This window comes from Protopterus annectens, chromosome 7.part1, assembly GCF_019279795.1.
Source record: "Protopterus annectens isolate FY-2018-M chromosome 7.part1, PAN1.0, whole genome shotgun sequence".
Lineage (NCBI taxonomy): Eukaryota > Metazoa > Chordata > Ceratodontiformes > Protopteridae > Protopterus > Protopterus annectens.
This window is the reverse complement of record NC_056740.1, coordinates 184,909,418-184,924,530: the sequence shown is the minus strand read 5'-3', so window position 1 is coordinate 184,924,530 and position 15,113 is coordinate 184,909,418. Positions and strand designations below refer to the sequence as shown.

At 42.0% G+C, this 15,113-nt stretch overlaps 1 protein-coding gene across 1 annotated transcript in view; it reads left to right on the top strand.

The window, feature by feature from the left end:
- Positions 1 to 15,113, top strand: part of IFT122 (intraflagellar transport 122) — a 2,412,356-nt gene that overhangs the window by 1,001,630 nt on the left and 1,395,613 nt on the right. Inside the window, exon 13 of the mRNA XM_044078630.1 lies at positions 11,216 to 11,380. Coding sequence (XP_043934565.1) covers positions 11,216 to 11,380 — 165 coding nt within the window. The remainder of the gene's footprint in view (positions 1 to 11,215; positions 11,381 to 15,113) is intronic.

Below are 15,113 nucleotides of genomic sequence, written 5' to 3'. Positions count from 1 at the left end.
TTATGTACATACGTATTACTCTATATTTGTTTTATACAGTGGGTAGGTAGTTTAACTTTGTATGTAGCAACATACATGCAAGCATACCTCATATACAGAGTAATACAATCATGTATTCAGGAACATACATAAAAAATATTTTTTTTCTTCAGTAACATGGAGGATAGGTATTGCATTCTTAATACATGTTATTCTTTAGTCCTTCCTTGTCATTTGGTATAGAGATATGTTAAGTAGACATTACATTATAATAGAAGAGAGAAGGCATAGAGGAGAGATGAGGGAAGACAGTAGGGGATGAGGTTAGCTAAATGTCAGTAGTATTGAAGTAGGTTTTGACTAGTTGCATCAGTCAGGGAGTAGAAATGTAAAAATTAGGTTAGCCAGGAGTAGATCAGCCATGGGTGGAGACGTTAAGGTGAGGTTAGCCAGGAGATAAGCACAAGCATAACCATGTATTGTTTAGATGTTGTTTTAGGGAGGATTTGAAAGCTTCCAGGTTATTAATTGTTCTTGTGCTTAGGGGAGAGAGTTCCAGACATTAGCTAAAGATTAAAAATGTAAACTTCCTCCTGGTACTTTTGAGGGATTGAAAATAGCTAGGAGTTTTGTCTTCAGACCTAAGTGTTCTGTTGGGGTGTAAGAATTGGGTCTATATTATGATAGCGCACGCTCAGAAGAGCGAACGACACATAATCGACCCCATGTAAGTGAAAGCTTATGTCGAAACCTCAGAACAGCGATTTTTTTCCCCCTTGGGAAAAAAATCGCTGTTCCAAAACAAAACAAAAAAAACTGTAAAACATTGCATAATGTGGGGGGCTTCGCCCCCACTCCCTTGACGTGGGGGGCTATGCCCCTCACCCCCCCCACTTAAATATACCAACTCCAAGATCACACTGCAGTGCCTAAAAGACAAAGTAGCGAAAGCAGCCAAATGAATTCGCTCTTTTGCCTTTTTGCGCTTTTCAGTTTGTCAAAGATGCATTCAACAGCCTGTGTCTGCATCAGCGTAATAGGGAGCATAAGGATTCACTGTATGACTCAGGGCTGGGGATGCTAAAGGTTTATAAATGATATTGTGTAAGGTTAAGAGCTGGACATAAAGCTGGACATAATGTAAGTGGTTGGGGTTTCAACCATTGTAGTATATGTAATGCTCTACAATAATGTGGATTGTTCTTTGAGCTACTGGCAAACTTGGCCATTTTGTTGTAGCAACATTCTGTTTTTGATCTGGCAGTGGAGTGTAGGTTAGTGAGAGTTGTGGCACCATATAGTAGGGAGGGAAGGAGGAAGGTTTTGGCGAGAGTGACCCTGGTCAGAGAAGATTGGGTATATAGTGAAAGATACATGAGTTTGTTTGAGTAGGGATGGGTAAGGGAATGCAAGACTTCTCTAAGCTTGTGTCACATGACAACAAACAGCTTTATTTAAAATGTAGTTTATGTAAATAGTGATGTCCTTCAAGGATGCATCTGCAGTCATAACATATGGGTTGTCCTGCCTCAGGCAGCCCTTCGGTCGGCCGGATTCCAAAGTCTGGGTCTGGCCTCGGCTGATGTCGCACTTCACCCGACGTCATAGCTCCTGGGGTATAAAGGCATCAGCCAACGCCATTTTCCCCAGTCTTTCTTGCCGCGCGGTGCCCGAAGCAGAAGCTTGTTCGCAAGTGCCGGTCGGTCAGATCCAGAGATTTCAGCTACCGAAGACTTCTAAAAAAGCTAAGTACCCCGTTGGGGACTCTTTCTTGCCTCAGCCGATGTCAGACAAAGTAAATAATTGTTTAACTTGTGGGAAACAAATACCTCATAAGGATTTCCACTCTTACTGCCTTCCTTGCTTAGGCCCAGACCACGACGTATCAGCTTGTTTAGCCTGTGCTTCCTTCAACCGATGGACACTTAGACGTCGGTCGGAGTTTGCTGAGGAGTTTTTTGGCTCCGCTTTTGCATATAAAATGCCGTCGGAGACTCCGACTACACATTTAGCTAAAAAACGCAAGGAAAAGGACCGACACTCGCGGCCCGCGGTTTCGGCTGAAACCACGGTTAGGCCTACTGCGAGTGTCTCGGTTTCGGCTGAAACCGAGACCTCGGTTCTCCCTTCGGCCGAAAGCATGCCTCCGACAACCGAGGCCACACAGGCCCCGGCTGAGTCTGCTACAGAAAATCCTACTGTAGAAGCAGGCACTCAAGATTTGTCCGACACCATTCCGTTGGACATCTCTACTCCTGCACGTGGGGCAGCTAGACCCCCTGCTTCCATGTCTATCAAGGCCTTTTCCAGGGCTAAAGCAGCTAAACTTTCCAAGGCCTTACCTACAAAAGCTCCCTCTCTCAGACCTACCTCAAGTTCTCAGATTCTCAGCCTTGCTGAGGACCTTATTTCTCTGATCAAGGGAACCCAACCTCACCCAGACAGGGCCTCTCAACCCCCTCCTGAAAAGAGGCCTAGGACTGAACCCCCTGAACCTCTCTCCTCTGACTATTCCTCGGATGGTTCAGATTTTTCTGACCATCAGGAAGGACCATACTCACCTTATGAGGATTCTGATGCAGAAGACTCCATTCCTTCTGCCTCCCCTCCAGAAGAATTTTTCATTTGGGGAAACTCTACACTCAATGAGGGAACACTTCCAATGGCAGGGTCAGGATTTTTCTGATTCTAGGAAAAGGCTAAGGACTTTTTTACACTTACCACAGCATAGGCCTTTAGCCATACCACCTGTACTATCAGTTGTTGATGATGCTTACAATGATGCCAGTACTGCCCCTGATTCTCTTCCCCCGGCCCCTGCCAAACCTGACAGATACTACAGGGTCCCGGATTCTCACTTCCACTTGTATAAGGCCCATGCTGCAGACCCAGAAACCATTTCTCAGGGCCCTAAAGGTGTTGCAGCTGCCTCTGCCAAAAACCCCCTACCCTCTGAAAGAGAATCAAGAGCATTAGAGAGATGGGGATACATCTGCTACTCTTTCTGCCAGGGCTTTAAACTGTCAATTTCACATGATACAGTACCAGGAATTTTTGTTAGATCAGCTGAATAAAAACTGTCCTCTCCTGAACCTTTAGACCGTAAGTCCCTTCAGGATTTGGTACACAACTCTCAGCAGGTCAGTAATCATTTCTTAAAATGTGGCTATGATGCACTGGAGGCTTCATTTAGATCAGCTATGACTGGAGCAGTGATTCGAAGGCATGCCTGGCTAAAAGAACAATCCTTGCCAGACCATGTTAAGTCTAAACTCCTAGATGCCCCTATGGAGAAACAAATTTTATTTGGCTCCCCTGCATAGGAGGTTCTAAAGAAAGTGGAAGAAAAATCAAATCTGTCCAAACAGTCAAGGATTTTCTGCAGGTCCAACCTCCGAGGTTCAGCAGAAATTGGCCTTCAAAGAATTGGTCCTTTCCAGACACCTCCAGAGCACAGAGAGGCAGAAATAGACGCCCAAGAGGCAGAGGTCAATCAAGGGGTGCCTACAGGGGTCGTCAGTGGCAACCTGCCAACCAGAGAAGTGCCGGCACAGCTGCGACTGCAACCACTTCCACAGGACAGACACAATGACTTGGCTCTGATTCCGCCTACCAGGGAACAACTGGAAGCACCCTTGGGCGGAAAGCTAGCCTTATTTTCAAAAAACTGGCATTGCATTACAGGAGACAAATGGACTTTACAAACAATAGACAAAGGCTACAGGTTTCACTTCCACACTCTACCAAAAAAGAGAGGAATGCCAAACCTTCCACCAAGCCAGAAATCAGAGGCTCTAAAACAAATCATCAGCTTACTAAGGATGAGAGCAATAGAAAAGGTGCCATCTATGGAACAAGGCCAAGGATTTTACTCCAGACTATTCCTTGTACCAAGAAAAGAAAATCAATGGAGGCCTATTCTCGACTTGTCCGCATTGAACACATATCTCATTGTTCCAAAATTCAAGATGCTGACCCTACAGCAACTTCTTCCCATGTTGGGCAAGGAGTCTTGGCTGGTGACTCTAGATCTCAAGGAGGCATACCTGCACGTCCCTATACGACCAGATTGCAGAAGACACCTCAGATTTCTTGCAGGATCAGAGCATTATCAATTCTCAGCATTGCCCTTTGGCTTATCTACTGCGCCCAGGGTATTCACGAAATGCCTGGCATCAGTAATTGCACATTGCAGGCTTCAGGGAATTCAAATCTACCCATACCTGGACGACTGCCTAATACAAGCGGACAACAAGACAAAAATAATAAAGGATTTGGCCTATGTCATACAACTGCTGCAAGCCTTGGGATACACAGTCAACATACAAAAGTCAAGACTAGCGCCATCCCAAAGGATAACATTTTTGGGTGCAGAACTGGACACAATAACTCAGATGGCTTTTCTCACAGAAGAAAAACAAAAGCAACTACCAGTCTACTTCATGACATTAACAAGACAAACTCAGCTTACTGCAAGGAAAGTCCTGCAGGCCCTGGGTTACATGGCATCCTGCATAATCTTGATCCCACATGCCAGGCTGCATATGAGAAAATTACAATGGTACCTAAAGAATGTATGGTCTCAACACAGACACAGTCTAGAAGCCCTGATACCAATCATTCCATGCCTGAAAAAAGAATTCCTGTGGTGGGCTCAGGCCTGCCAGATCAACAGAGGATTGCCTTTCCACAAACCACATCCAAGGCAGACCATCACCACGGACGCCTCAGACCTAGGCTGGGGCACACATGGAAGACAAGTGTATCCAAGGCCTATGGTCCCAAGACCAGCTGAATCTACACATAAATCTAAAGGAGATGCTGGCAGTGAAGCATGCAATCGAGGCATTCAAATCATTCCTCCAGCAAGGACACCTGCTGATAAGGACGGACAATACCACAGTCATGTGGTACATCAACAAACAGGGAGGCACACATTCATACCCTCTATGCCGGATGGCAATGGACCTGTGGAACTTAGGCCTGAATCTCAACATCCAACTGCAGGCCAGATTCGTACCAGGAAAAGAGAATTCACTAGCAGACAGCTTAAGCAGAACTACCACGGATGCTCATGAATGGATGCTGCATCCAGACATCTTCAAAACCATAACAAAGAAATGGGGAATGCCAGAGATAGACCTGTTCGCCTCCCCACTCAACCACCAACTGAAGAAATTCTGCTCAAGAGTATACCACCCACAAGCCTGGAGGGTGGACTCCCTTTCTTTCAGCTGGAAGGCCCTGACCGTATATGCCTTTCCACCTCTCCCATTGATGTACAAAGTTCTACTGAAGATCAGAGAGGAACAGCCAAAGGTAATTCTGATAGCTCCAGACTGGCCAAGGCAGCATTGGTACCCGCTACTGAGAAGCATGTCTCGGACGAACTCATGGCCTCTACCTCTATGTCCTTTACTTCTAACGCAGAACAACTACAAGACCCTGCATCCAAACTTAAAAACGCTGCAGCTAACTGCTTGGAAAATTGCATAAAACAAAACCAACCTGTTTTATCTCAGAGGGTTAAGGACATTATCCTGGAGGCTCGCAGACCCTCCACAAGGAAAACATATTCAGCCAAATGGAAGAGATTCCTCATTTGGAGTACAGCAAAGGAAACAAATGTCACACTGGCAAACCTAGCACACATCCTAGAATACTTAGCAGAACTGTTCCACAATGGCCTGTCCTATTCTTCCATTAAGATTCATGCATCAGCAATTTCAGCAGGGTACAACATGGATCCTCCTGTCTTCTCTCATCCTCTCCTCAGACAATTTTTGAGAGGAATCAAAAATGTAAAACCTCCAAGGAAACCATCTCTGCCTGCATGGGATCTCAATTTTGTGCTAGAAAAATTAACACTTCCCCCTTTTGAACCAGCAGCAACAGCAGACTTACAGTTCTTATCTTGGAAAACTGCCTTCCTGCTAGCAATCACTTCAGCAAGAAGGGTATCCGAGTTACAGGCATTAATGGCAGTGCAGCCTTTCCTTATCTTTCACCAGGATAGAGTGTCTCTGAGAACCAATCCTACTTTTATGCCAAAGGTGGTATCCAGGGTATCCTTGAACCAAGCTATTCATTTACCTACATTCTTCCCTAACCCACAGAACAGGGGGGAAAAACTACTACACACCTTGGATGTACACAGACAACTGCTCTACTTTCTGGACAGAACTAAGGCCAGCAGAAAAACTGACCAGCTTCTGGTAGCATACGCAACAGGAGTGCAAGGAAAAGCAATTTCAAAACAGACAATCTCAAAATGGATAGGAAATTGCATTCGATTCTGCTACTCATTTCATGGAAAGACAACTCCTGAAAATATCAGGCCTCACTCCACAAGAGCTACAGCCACCACTACAGCTTTCCTACGAGGAGTGGCTACCAAAGACATTTTAGAAGCTGCTACTTGGAGCTCCGTGCATACATTTGCCAAGCATTACAATCTTCCTTTATACTCCAGATCCCGAGCAGGTTTTGCAACTGCAGTTTTACAAGGGATCTTAACTACACCATCATTATCTTAGTGCCTCCTGCCCCAGTTTGGCTATGGTATTCTACCCATATGTTATGACTGCAGATGCATCCTTGAAGGACATAGTACAGTTTTGTACCTACCATAAATGTAGATGTCCGATAGGTATGCATCTGTAGTCAGGATTACCCACCCTCCTTCCCCTCTGTGGTATTCCTAGGGTACTTACCCCTCTCTTAGCTAGCTGGGGGAATCTATTATGGTGTATTTGTTTGTATGTATATATGTATATATACTTTTTGATTTCTACTGTTTGGAATTTATACAAATTTAGCCTTCCTAGAGGGCACCTGGCATCTGGGGCAAGAAACACTGAGGAAAATGGCGTCGGCTGATGCCTTTATACCCCAGGAGCTATGACGTCGGGTGAAGTGCGACATCAGCCGAGGCCAGACCCAGACTTTGGAATCCGGCCGACCGAAGGGCTGCCTGAGGCAGGACAAACCCATATGTTATGACTGCAGATGCATACCTATCGGACATCTACATTTATGGTAGGTACAAAACTGTACTTTCTACATACCAGTTATCAGCTTTATGTAGTCCATTTTCATACAGTCTCATATTCCCTTTTCTTCTTTTCTCAGAGTACTGTGACTGTCGTTAAACTCTTGCAGAACTGAAATTAATCCTAATATGTTCTGGCCACTTGTTTTTATGTATTTAGGCACACTGAGAGCAGGATTTGACATTATTGGTAACTCTTTTAAAGGCCAGAACCTGCAGGAGCGAGTCCTTTAATATGGAGACTGAATGGTTGAAAAAACTAACCTACATGTACAAAGTCTGAGATTGCCATTTTGTGGGCTATTCCCTTTTCTTCACAGTATGGTAATCTTGGAATTGGTATATATAGGTTATGGTGGATAGAGAATAATGATGTTCAAGTCACTCTTCTAGAATTTTGTTTTTTTTCCCTTTGTGTCAGCATTCAGTGTTATGAGTGTTGACATTTCAGTAGGGAGCTGACATTATTACTTACCAGGGACCCTGTGACTTAACTGGATTGCATACTACTTAGTCTGCAGTATTGTGGAGAATACCCCTTACTGTGAGGTGCAGCAGTTTCAGAGCTACTGTATGTATATATGTATATATATATATATATATATATATATATATATATATATATATATATAAATAAAATATATATATAATTGGTGCTTTTGGCACTGGAACCGCTACACAAAGAGTATGGATTTAAGTGAATTACATCAGCTTGCTCATCAAAGAGTAGAGGGACAGGGGAGGTGTCATGCACTCAGGTTGATTGCCTCAGTTGATCCTTGTTGAGACTGGGAATGTGTGATGGGGTAGTGTTATCTACAAGGGGAGCAGGGCATTGACTGAGTTGCACACAGGGTTGTGGATGATAACATCACATAATATGTACGTATCAGTGGTTTGTGTATTTGTCTATAACAAATTGTGTGTGGGTGTGTGTGCATGCGTGCTCTCATGCGCATGTGTGTTTGTGTATGTGCAAAGGGGCAGAAGTCATGGGGTTGAAGCAGCCATTCAATTGCATTACAGTAAATTTTGAATTTAACAGTATTAATAATCATCTGGTAATCAAGTAGGCCCATTGTACACACAAATCATTTGCAGCGGTAACCCGGGAGCAATGCCTGTTTAAGTGACTTGCTCAAGCTCACACAGCAGGCAAATGTGTGCTGAGAGAATCAGAACCTTTACAACAGGACTTAATATTCTTAGACCTAACCCTTTGTGACACCTGCCTGACTGTTTTGTTTACAAAATTGTGCATTAATGTTCATGGTCAAACAGTTACAAGCTAGGCTTTTCGTCATGTAGCCCTTTTGCACACCTGTAGACACAGATGTTGTATTGGACTTAGGGGTGTCTTTGGGTGCAGTGTCTCCATGTCCTGTTTGATCTTCTAGTGTGTTAAACCTTTGTTGGCAGCTTTGTAGAAGTACACAATCCCTGTTGAAGTAGAAACCATCACTTTTTTCAATGGTGAGTGCTTTGCTGGCATGCCATGGAGCCTTCCATTGCTTTTCTGTGGTTCAGTGAAAGTGATACCCCCTTCAGAGGTAAGCTCATTAGCCTGTTGGAGCTACATGTAGTATTTATTACCCTAAAGTGTCTAGGAGGCTGATGTGTGTGACAACTAGTCAGTTGTGTAATACCTAAACATGTGAAGAACACATTTGTACCCACTGGTGGGCAATGATTCAGGTCTGCCAGTATGCCTTATAGGGGACAATCACCTTCATGCTGTTCACATTCTAGGAAAATTGCATGTGCTAGCAGACTCACTGAACCTTTCATTCAGTCCTTTCCTAATAATGAGTATTCAGGAGCCTTGTCTTGTCATGGTCTCCCAGGAGTAGGTCACCTCAAAGGCTGACTTTTCCTGCCTTGGTGAGTTCAGTCTCCCCACTAGTCTGCTCATTTCATCAGGGAAAGGGTGAGTTGATGATTGATGTGTTCTCCTTCTTGTAGGATAGTAATGTCCTGTATGCCTTCTCACTGAACATATGATCACTGAATCCAGAAAAGAAAAAAAAATGCTTGTTTTTGTTGTAGCTGCTGGCTGAGAAAGGGAGTTGTCTAAGGCTCTCAGGTGCCTTGTAGTGCAGGAAATTATACTGATAGAAGTCAAGAAGTTCTTTTCCATTTAGGGAGACAACCAAATTTATCATATGAAATGGTTTCTGGTTTAGATATCCTGCTCTGTTTGGAATTGTGGAAGCAATGGAGGCTACAAGAAGGCCTTCTGTTCATCAGGTATATTCTGCTAGGTGGAGGAAGTTTTTCATCTGAATGGAAAGTTATCCTATGTCATTTCAGTTTGTTTCACTACAGATTATTCTGACACATCATAAATAGTTTTAGTTGTAGATTTCTTTAATGATCAGGATACATTCCTTGGGCATTTCATTTTCCACAATAACCTAGTGAAGAGCATCGGCTGGTCACCAGCTCCTTAAATAAGGTGTTTGTCCTCCTTTATCAAAACTGTCTCCTCCATGGAACTTGAATTTTATATTTGACAGGTTAAACCGTATCTCATTTAAGCAAGTAGATTGATATTTTTGTACGTTTGGCAACTTTTCTCATAGTTATACTCAATTCAAGCCTGTAACTTTGAAGATAATCTCTTGGAAGACTCGTCTCTTTACTCATTAAATCTGATCATAGGATCTTGGATCTTAGAGACCATTTATAGGAAACAGTATTTGCAGCTGACTATTAAGACTAACCCACATATCCTTCCAAGAGCGATGTCAGAATTTTCCTTGAATCAATCCATGCTTCTGTTTATGCATTTTTTGGTAACAGAATCCAAGAGAGAGACAGACAGAGATGGAGAGAGAGAGAGAGAGAGAGAGAGAGAGGACCTTTTACACATTAATCATGCGTTATTAGCTTAGTTTTTATCTGAAGAGAGTGTATGAGTTCATAAAAAGGAACAACTGATTATTTTGCTCCACAGAGACAAGTCCTTACATTTGCTAAGCAAATTCTTTCCAAATGGATTGCTCACTACATTTTGCTTTGCCATCGGGTACTAGGATTCCCATTGGAAGATGCTATGCAAGGCCACTTGATCAGAACTGTGACTGTTTTCATGCTTGTTTCAGGAATGTTCCTGTTGTGAATATTGTGAATGTTTGTGTTGCCACCTCTTGTTCGTAAGTTCACACCTTCATCAATTTCTGTTGCACTGACTCAAGTCCACAACCTGGGCAACCTTTGGTACCACTTTGTTGTTAGATAGTTGGCCTTATGAACTGTTGTTGTTTAGCCTTTATCGAAAAATGCAGGAATCACAAAATGAAACACCACTGAAGTAAAACGAATGTACAGACTAAAAAAACAACGTGGTATTCCTGTAGGCAGAAAAACCAAAGGCACTAAAAGTAAAAAAAAAACAAGTTTAATGGTTGAAATGTGTTTTTGTGCTATGTATATAGATGGCTGTTTTAAGTGTTGGCACTTTAAGAGCGAGTTTTATGTTTTGATTGTCTTTTGATGTTGATTGCTTATTTTGAATATAAATGGATGGCTTTTCTTTGATGGAGATGTCTGATGAAGCTGTTGTTAACAGTGAAAGCACTTACCATTAAACTTGTTTTTTACATTTCGTTTTTTTCTGCCTACAGAAATACCACGTTGTTTTTTTAGTCTTTATCTGGCTTTGGCCTGTTTTTTTTTTTTTTGTGGAATTCTTTCCAACAGTCTCCCCACTGAGAAGATCTCCCAGTATCAAAAGTAACATGTAAGTACTCACCCAGTTGATCTTTGAGGGATTTCTCTTGATTGTGTACTTATTGCTCTCCTGCTATTCCCCTTTGCATGGACAGTGTCCCCAGTCCAGTGGCTGCTGTTGTATTTTTGTGAAAGTCAGGTGGGTATATTTTTTATTTATTCTTGTGTTTGTGCTTTTTAATTCCCATTTTACTGAAGCTATTTCTTCATGTTTTAGGCTGCAATTGGCAAGTGCAGTGGTTAGGTACATTTTCCTAGACTTCCGAGTAATATAATTATGTGCATGTTTTGAATGAAGGAGCTAAAAAAGCCAAGTTGAAGATTGCAGCCAGTGAAATGCCAGCAGACTATCCACTGAAGGAGGACTTCCATTTACAGATCAGCTGATATGGTGCATGAATGTGTAGTATTTCTTGTGCAGAATATAACTGTTTTGTTCCTTGATCTAAACAGATACTGGAAATATTTGTGGACAATCCTTTTGCTATCACTCTTCTGAAACAAGGGACATCAGTGCGCTGTCTGGACATTAGTGCATCCCGGAATAAGCTTGCTGTGGTTGATGAACACAATACCTGCTTGGTCTATGATATTCATACTAAGGAGTTACTATTTCAGGTAAGGAAGCAAATACCTGCATGACCAGAGCATGCTGTTTTGGAGATGATGCTATTAACTTGATACAGAATACATTGTTTCCTGAGAAACTAATGAAGAAAAAATGTGATCCACCTGAGCTGATACCATTAACTTGGCTAAATGAAACTTGCTCTTTCCTTGATATCTTCATTAGCTTTCTGTTCTGATTCTTTTGCAGCAAGTAGCTACCTGGTATTCACTCTGCTCAGACATCCTTAAAAGTGCATTCTATCAGCAACCTTTGTGTCAGCTTACATATTTTTCATAATTGTTCCATCATTTTTAAAACAACTGTTTTCTGATATGTTGCCAGTTTCCTCTTATAGCCTTATGTTGTGAAATTAGTGTTCCTCTTGAAGTTGTCATGTGACTTCACTTATGTGTAATCTTCAGTGATTATGTATGTGTTTTTGTTTCTCACAAGATGTACAATGTACTGTCTATCCTGAGCTGCAGTCGCCAAAGACTTTCAGTGTTTACATTTGCAGCCTCAGAACAAATCACAGTACTCAACCAATGGTCTCACCAGCAGTCAGAAGTGATAGTAATGTTTTGTTCTTTGCACATCAGTACCCTTCCCTGTATGTCCAGGCATATTTCTGCTTTACAGAAACGGTTGGTACATTGACATTTGTTACCCAAGTGTTTTCTTAACAGTTACTCATGGACTGTTTTCAGCAACAGTTCTGAACTTCGTCCCATTCAGTATTAGCTTGGTATTCCATTGAAGAGTTGAATGAAAGGTTATTGGCATTAGATTTCCAATGGCAAATGTTTACTCACATTTGTGATTTTTGTAAGTCATTACATTTCTTTGAGTTTTCTTTGTAATGGCCATCAGTTGTCCTGCAGCTATTAACACTGCCTATGAAAATGTGCAGGCTGTCTAATACATCTTCTTCAGCATCACAGATTGATGGATTGTAATTCTGATTTCATCTGTGACTGTTGTTTCTCTTTGTTTATGTTAAATACAGCTCACACTTATTCACCCACCACCCAGTTTCTTGTCCTCATGTACTGTATTTTTTGTCATTCTCTTTTTCCTACTTGGACTACATATACTCATACGAAACACAAACCTATACAACATGGAAGTTGCCTTCCTAACCTAACTAGTTTGAGTACTTATTTGGCCTTGTATATTCATCCAGTCTAGTTCTGTAGTTTTAAGCAAATGTGCAATTCCAGACTTGCATTTTAGAGCCCCCTCAAGTCTCTGTGAACCAGTTGATTGTGCTAGTGGCAATCTGTAGTGGTAACATGTGTCCAAAGGCATAATGTTGTAAGCTGAAGCACATCAGTGCACACCTCAGTTGCACTAGAGGATGAGCTCATCCCTCTGCTTTGCTTCCAGGTTTCATCTTGCTGCTCATACAGTTCTTCTGACAGTTATCATATGTGCCATTGTGAAACTGTTTGTTCACTGCTTAGAAAACATAAATCTTCTAAATGTTCCTGTTGTCATCAGATCATTACCTGAACAGGAAATACTTGTACTGCTTTGGGAAAGAGCACAATGTTAAGACTTGCCACAAGTGCCAGCGCTTCAAAGTGGACACTCAAAAGTGCATAGGGGGAAGCCTAAGGCTCTCCAAGCACACATCGGATGGCTACAGTAGCACATAGATCTAGAAGAGGGTATCCTGAGGGATCCCGGGTAGGAGTCATAGAGAGCAAAGATACGAAACCAGAAGACTAGGCTACAGTCGAGCTGCTGCCATTTACCAAATCAGCCACCTCAGTGCTGGTCTCTCGACCTTTGTTGTTGGCAAACTCCCCTTCAATTAATGGGTCGAGGTCCTCACATTGCTTTTGTGGGGCTGTGAGAGAGTAGAAGGGTATCACCCTAACATTCACTCAAAGAAGGGAGACCTGGGTTAAGCAGTGTGCATCAATTCTTGATCACAAGACCAACTAGTTGTCTCCTCTGCAGCAGACTAGCATGTCCTGTGATCATGTCTGTGCTTCCAATGTGAATTTGGGCTGAAGGAGTCTGGTTTCAGTATTCTGCCCCTTGCTTACATTGCCCTTGATCTTCTCCAGTGCATAGAAATTAAAGAGCTTCTTTAATGTATAGCAAGATGGTCAAATGTGTGAGGGTGTGCTTTGCATTTGGACTTGCATTTAATGTGTGTCTTTATTTGTTTTATTTGTAGTGATCTTCTTTTGCAAGCATCATAATAAACTTGAATCTATAAAATTTGTCTGTGGACACCAAGATGCCATTTTACTCGAGTTATTTATATTAATTGGTCTGTCCAAAAAGTGGAAAATACTGGGTATTTTTAACAGTGCCCATTGTGCCATAATAAATAAGCCTGCACCCCCATGTATATGGTGTCTGTACATCTGAACAGCAGGTCGGTCAATGCTCAAGTTAAGGTCAGGCAATGATCTGCTGGTCTTCAGCTCAGGCATTGATGGCAGTTCGTAACCCCAAGTCTCTCATTCTAACAAAAGGGGTTGATAGGCCAGCACTGAGGTGGCTGACTTGAAAAATGGGAGGAGCTTGACTTTAGCCTGCTTGTAACAAGTGGCTTTAAAAACAAATTTCTTGACATCTGTGCAGACTTCTTCAAAGCATATAGCATTGCTGCTTAGTAATTTTGGAATGCAGTGACACTTGATTTAGTTTTAGTCAGATTTCTATAGTCTGTATTTGTCATGGTTTTGTAAACATCTAGCATTACCCACAGATTTGTTACGAAATGTTTCTAGAAGTGGTAACTATGTTGATGTTTAAAATCACTGTAATTGCTTGATGCTTGTGTGTTTAAAATCACTTTCATGATGCCTTCCTAGCTGAAAGGAAAACTTTTCATGGGAGAAACCAGGTACAAAACTGTCCAGACACTCATTGTTCATCCAGTGGCTGTGACAGCCACACTGAATGCGGGGGATCCTGGCTTCAATTCCCAAGCAAGGATCATAGCTTTCCTTTCCTGTTTGGATTGTTAACATATTACTAGGCTTATAGATGCTTGCATGTTTAAAATCACCCTCATGATGGTTTCCTAGTTGAAAGAAACAACTGCTTTTTGTGGGAAACGAGGTACCTAACTGTCCAGAGTCTCCTTGTTGGTCCAGTGGCAGTGACTACTGCAAGAAATGTGGGAGGGTGTCCTGGGTTCAATCCCCATACAAAGGTACGAGTTTTCCTTTCCTCTAGAGTTGTTAATTATTTTAAGAAGTAAAAACTTAAGAAAACAATTCACTCGCATTATTTAGAGAGGAAGCTGTGGTTATAGGTAGCCAGAAAGTATTTTGATGCAGTTCATTGTTAGTTATAGCTGAACGTGATTAGTGTTTCTGAAATTAGGTCTAGGAAGTGTAGTGAAACTGTGAGTTTGATAATGTGACACAACTGGTCATGTGAGCAGTTAGGGACCACTTTGGGCACCAGACGCTTTATTGTTTCTTGTGGTATCCAGACAGTAGTAGGTTGTTTTTGATGGTGTCTCTTTGTTCCTTGATGGTACTATGAAGAGTCAAACTAAGCCACATGGATTTGCTTTAGGTTGGAAGCATAATGATGGGCCTGCTATTCCATTTAATAGTCATGTTGTATAGAATCAGTAGCTCATATTTTAAGCTGGTAGAAAGCCATTGTAGAGGATCATCATCTACTAAAGGCAGTGCTGTGATGGTATATAAACAGTTGAGTTTAACATGTTTGATGTTTTTGTATGCACTGACATAATTAATGCTC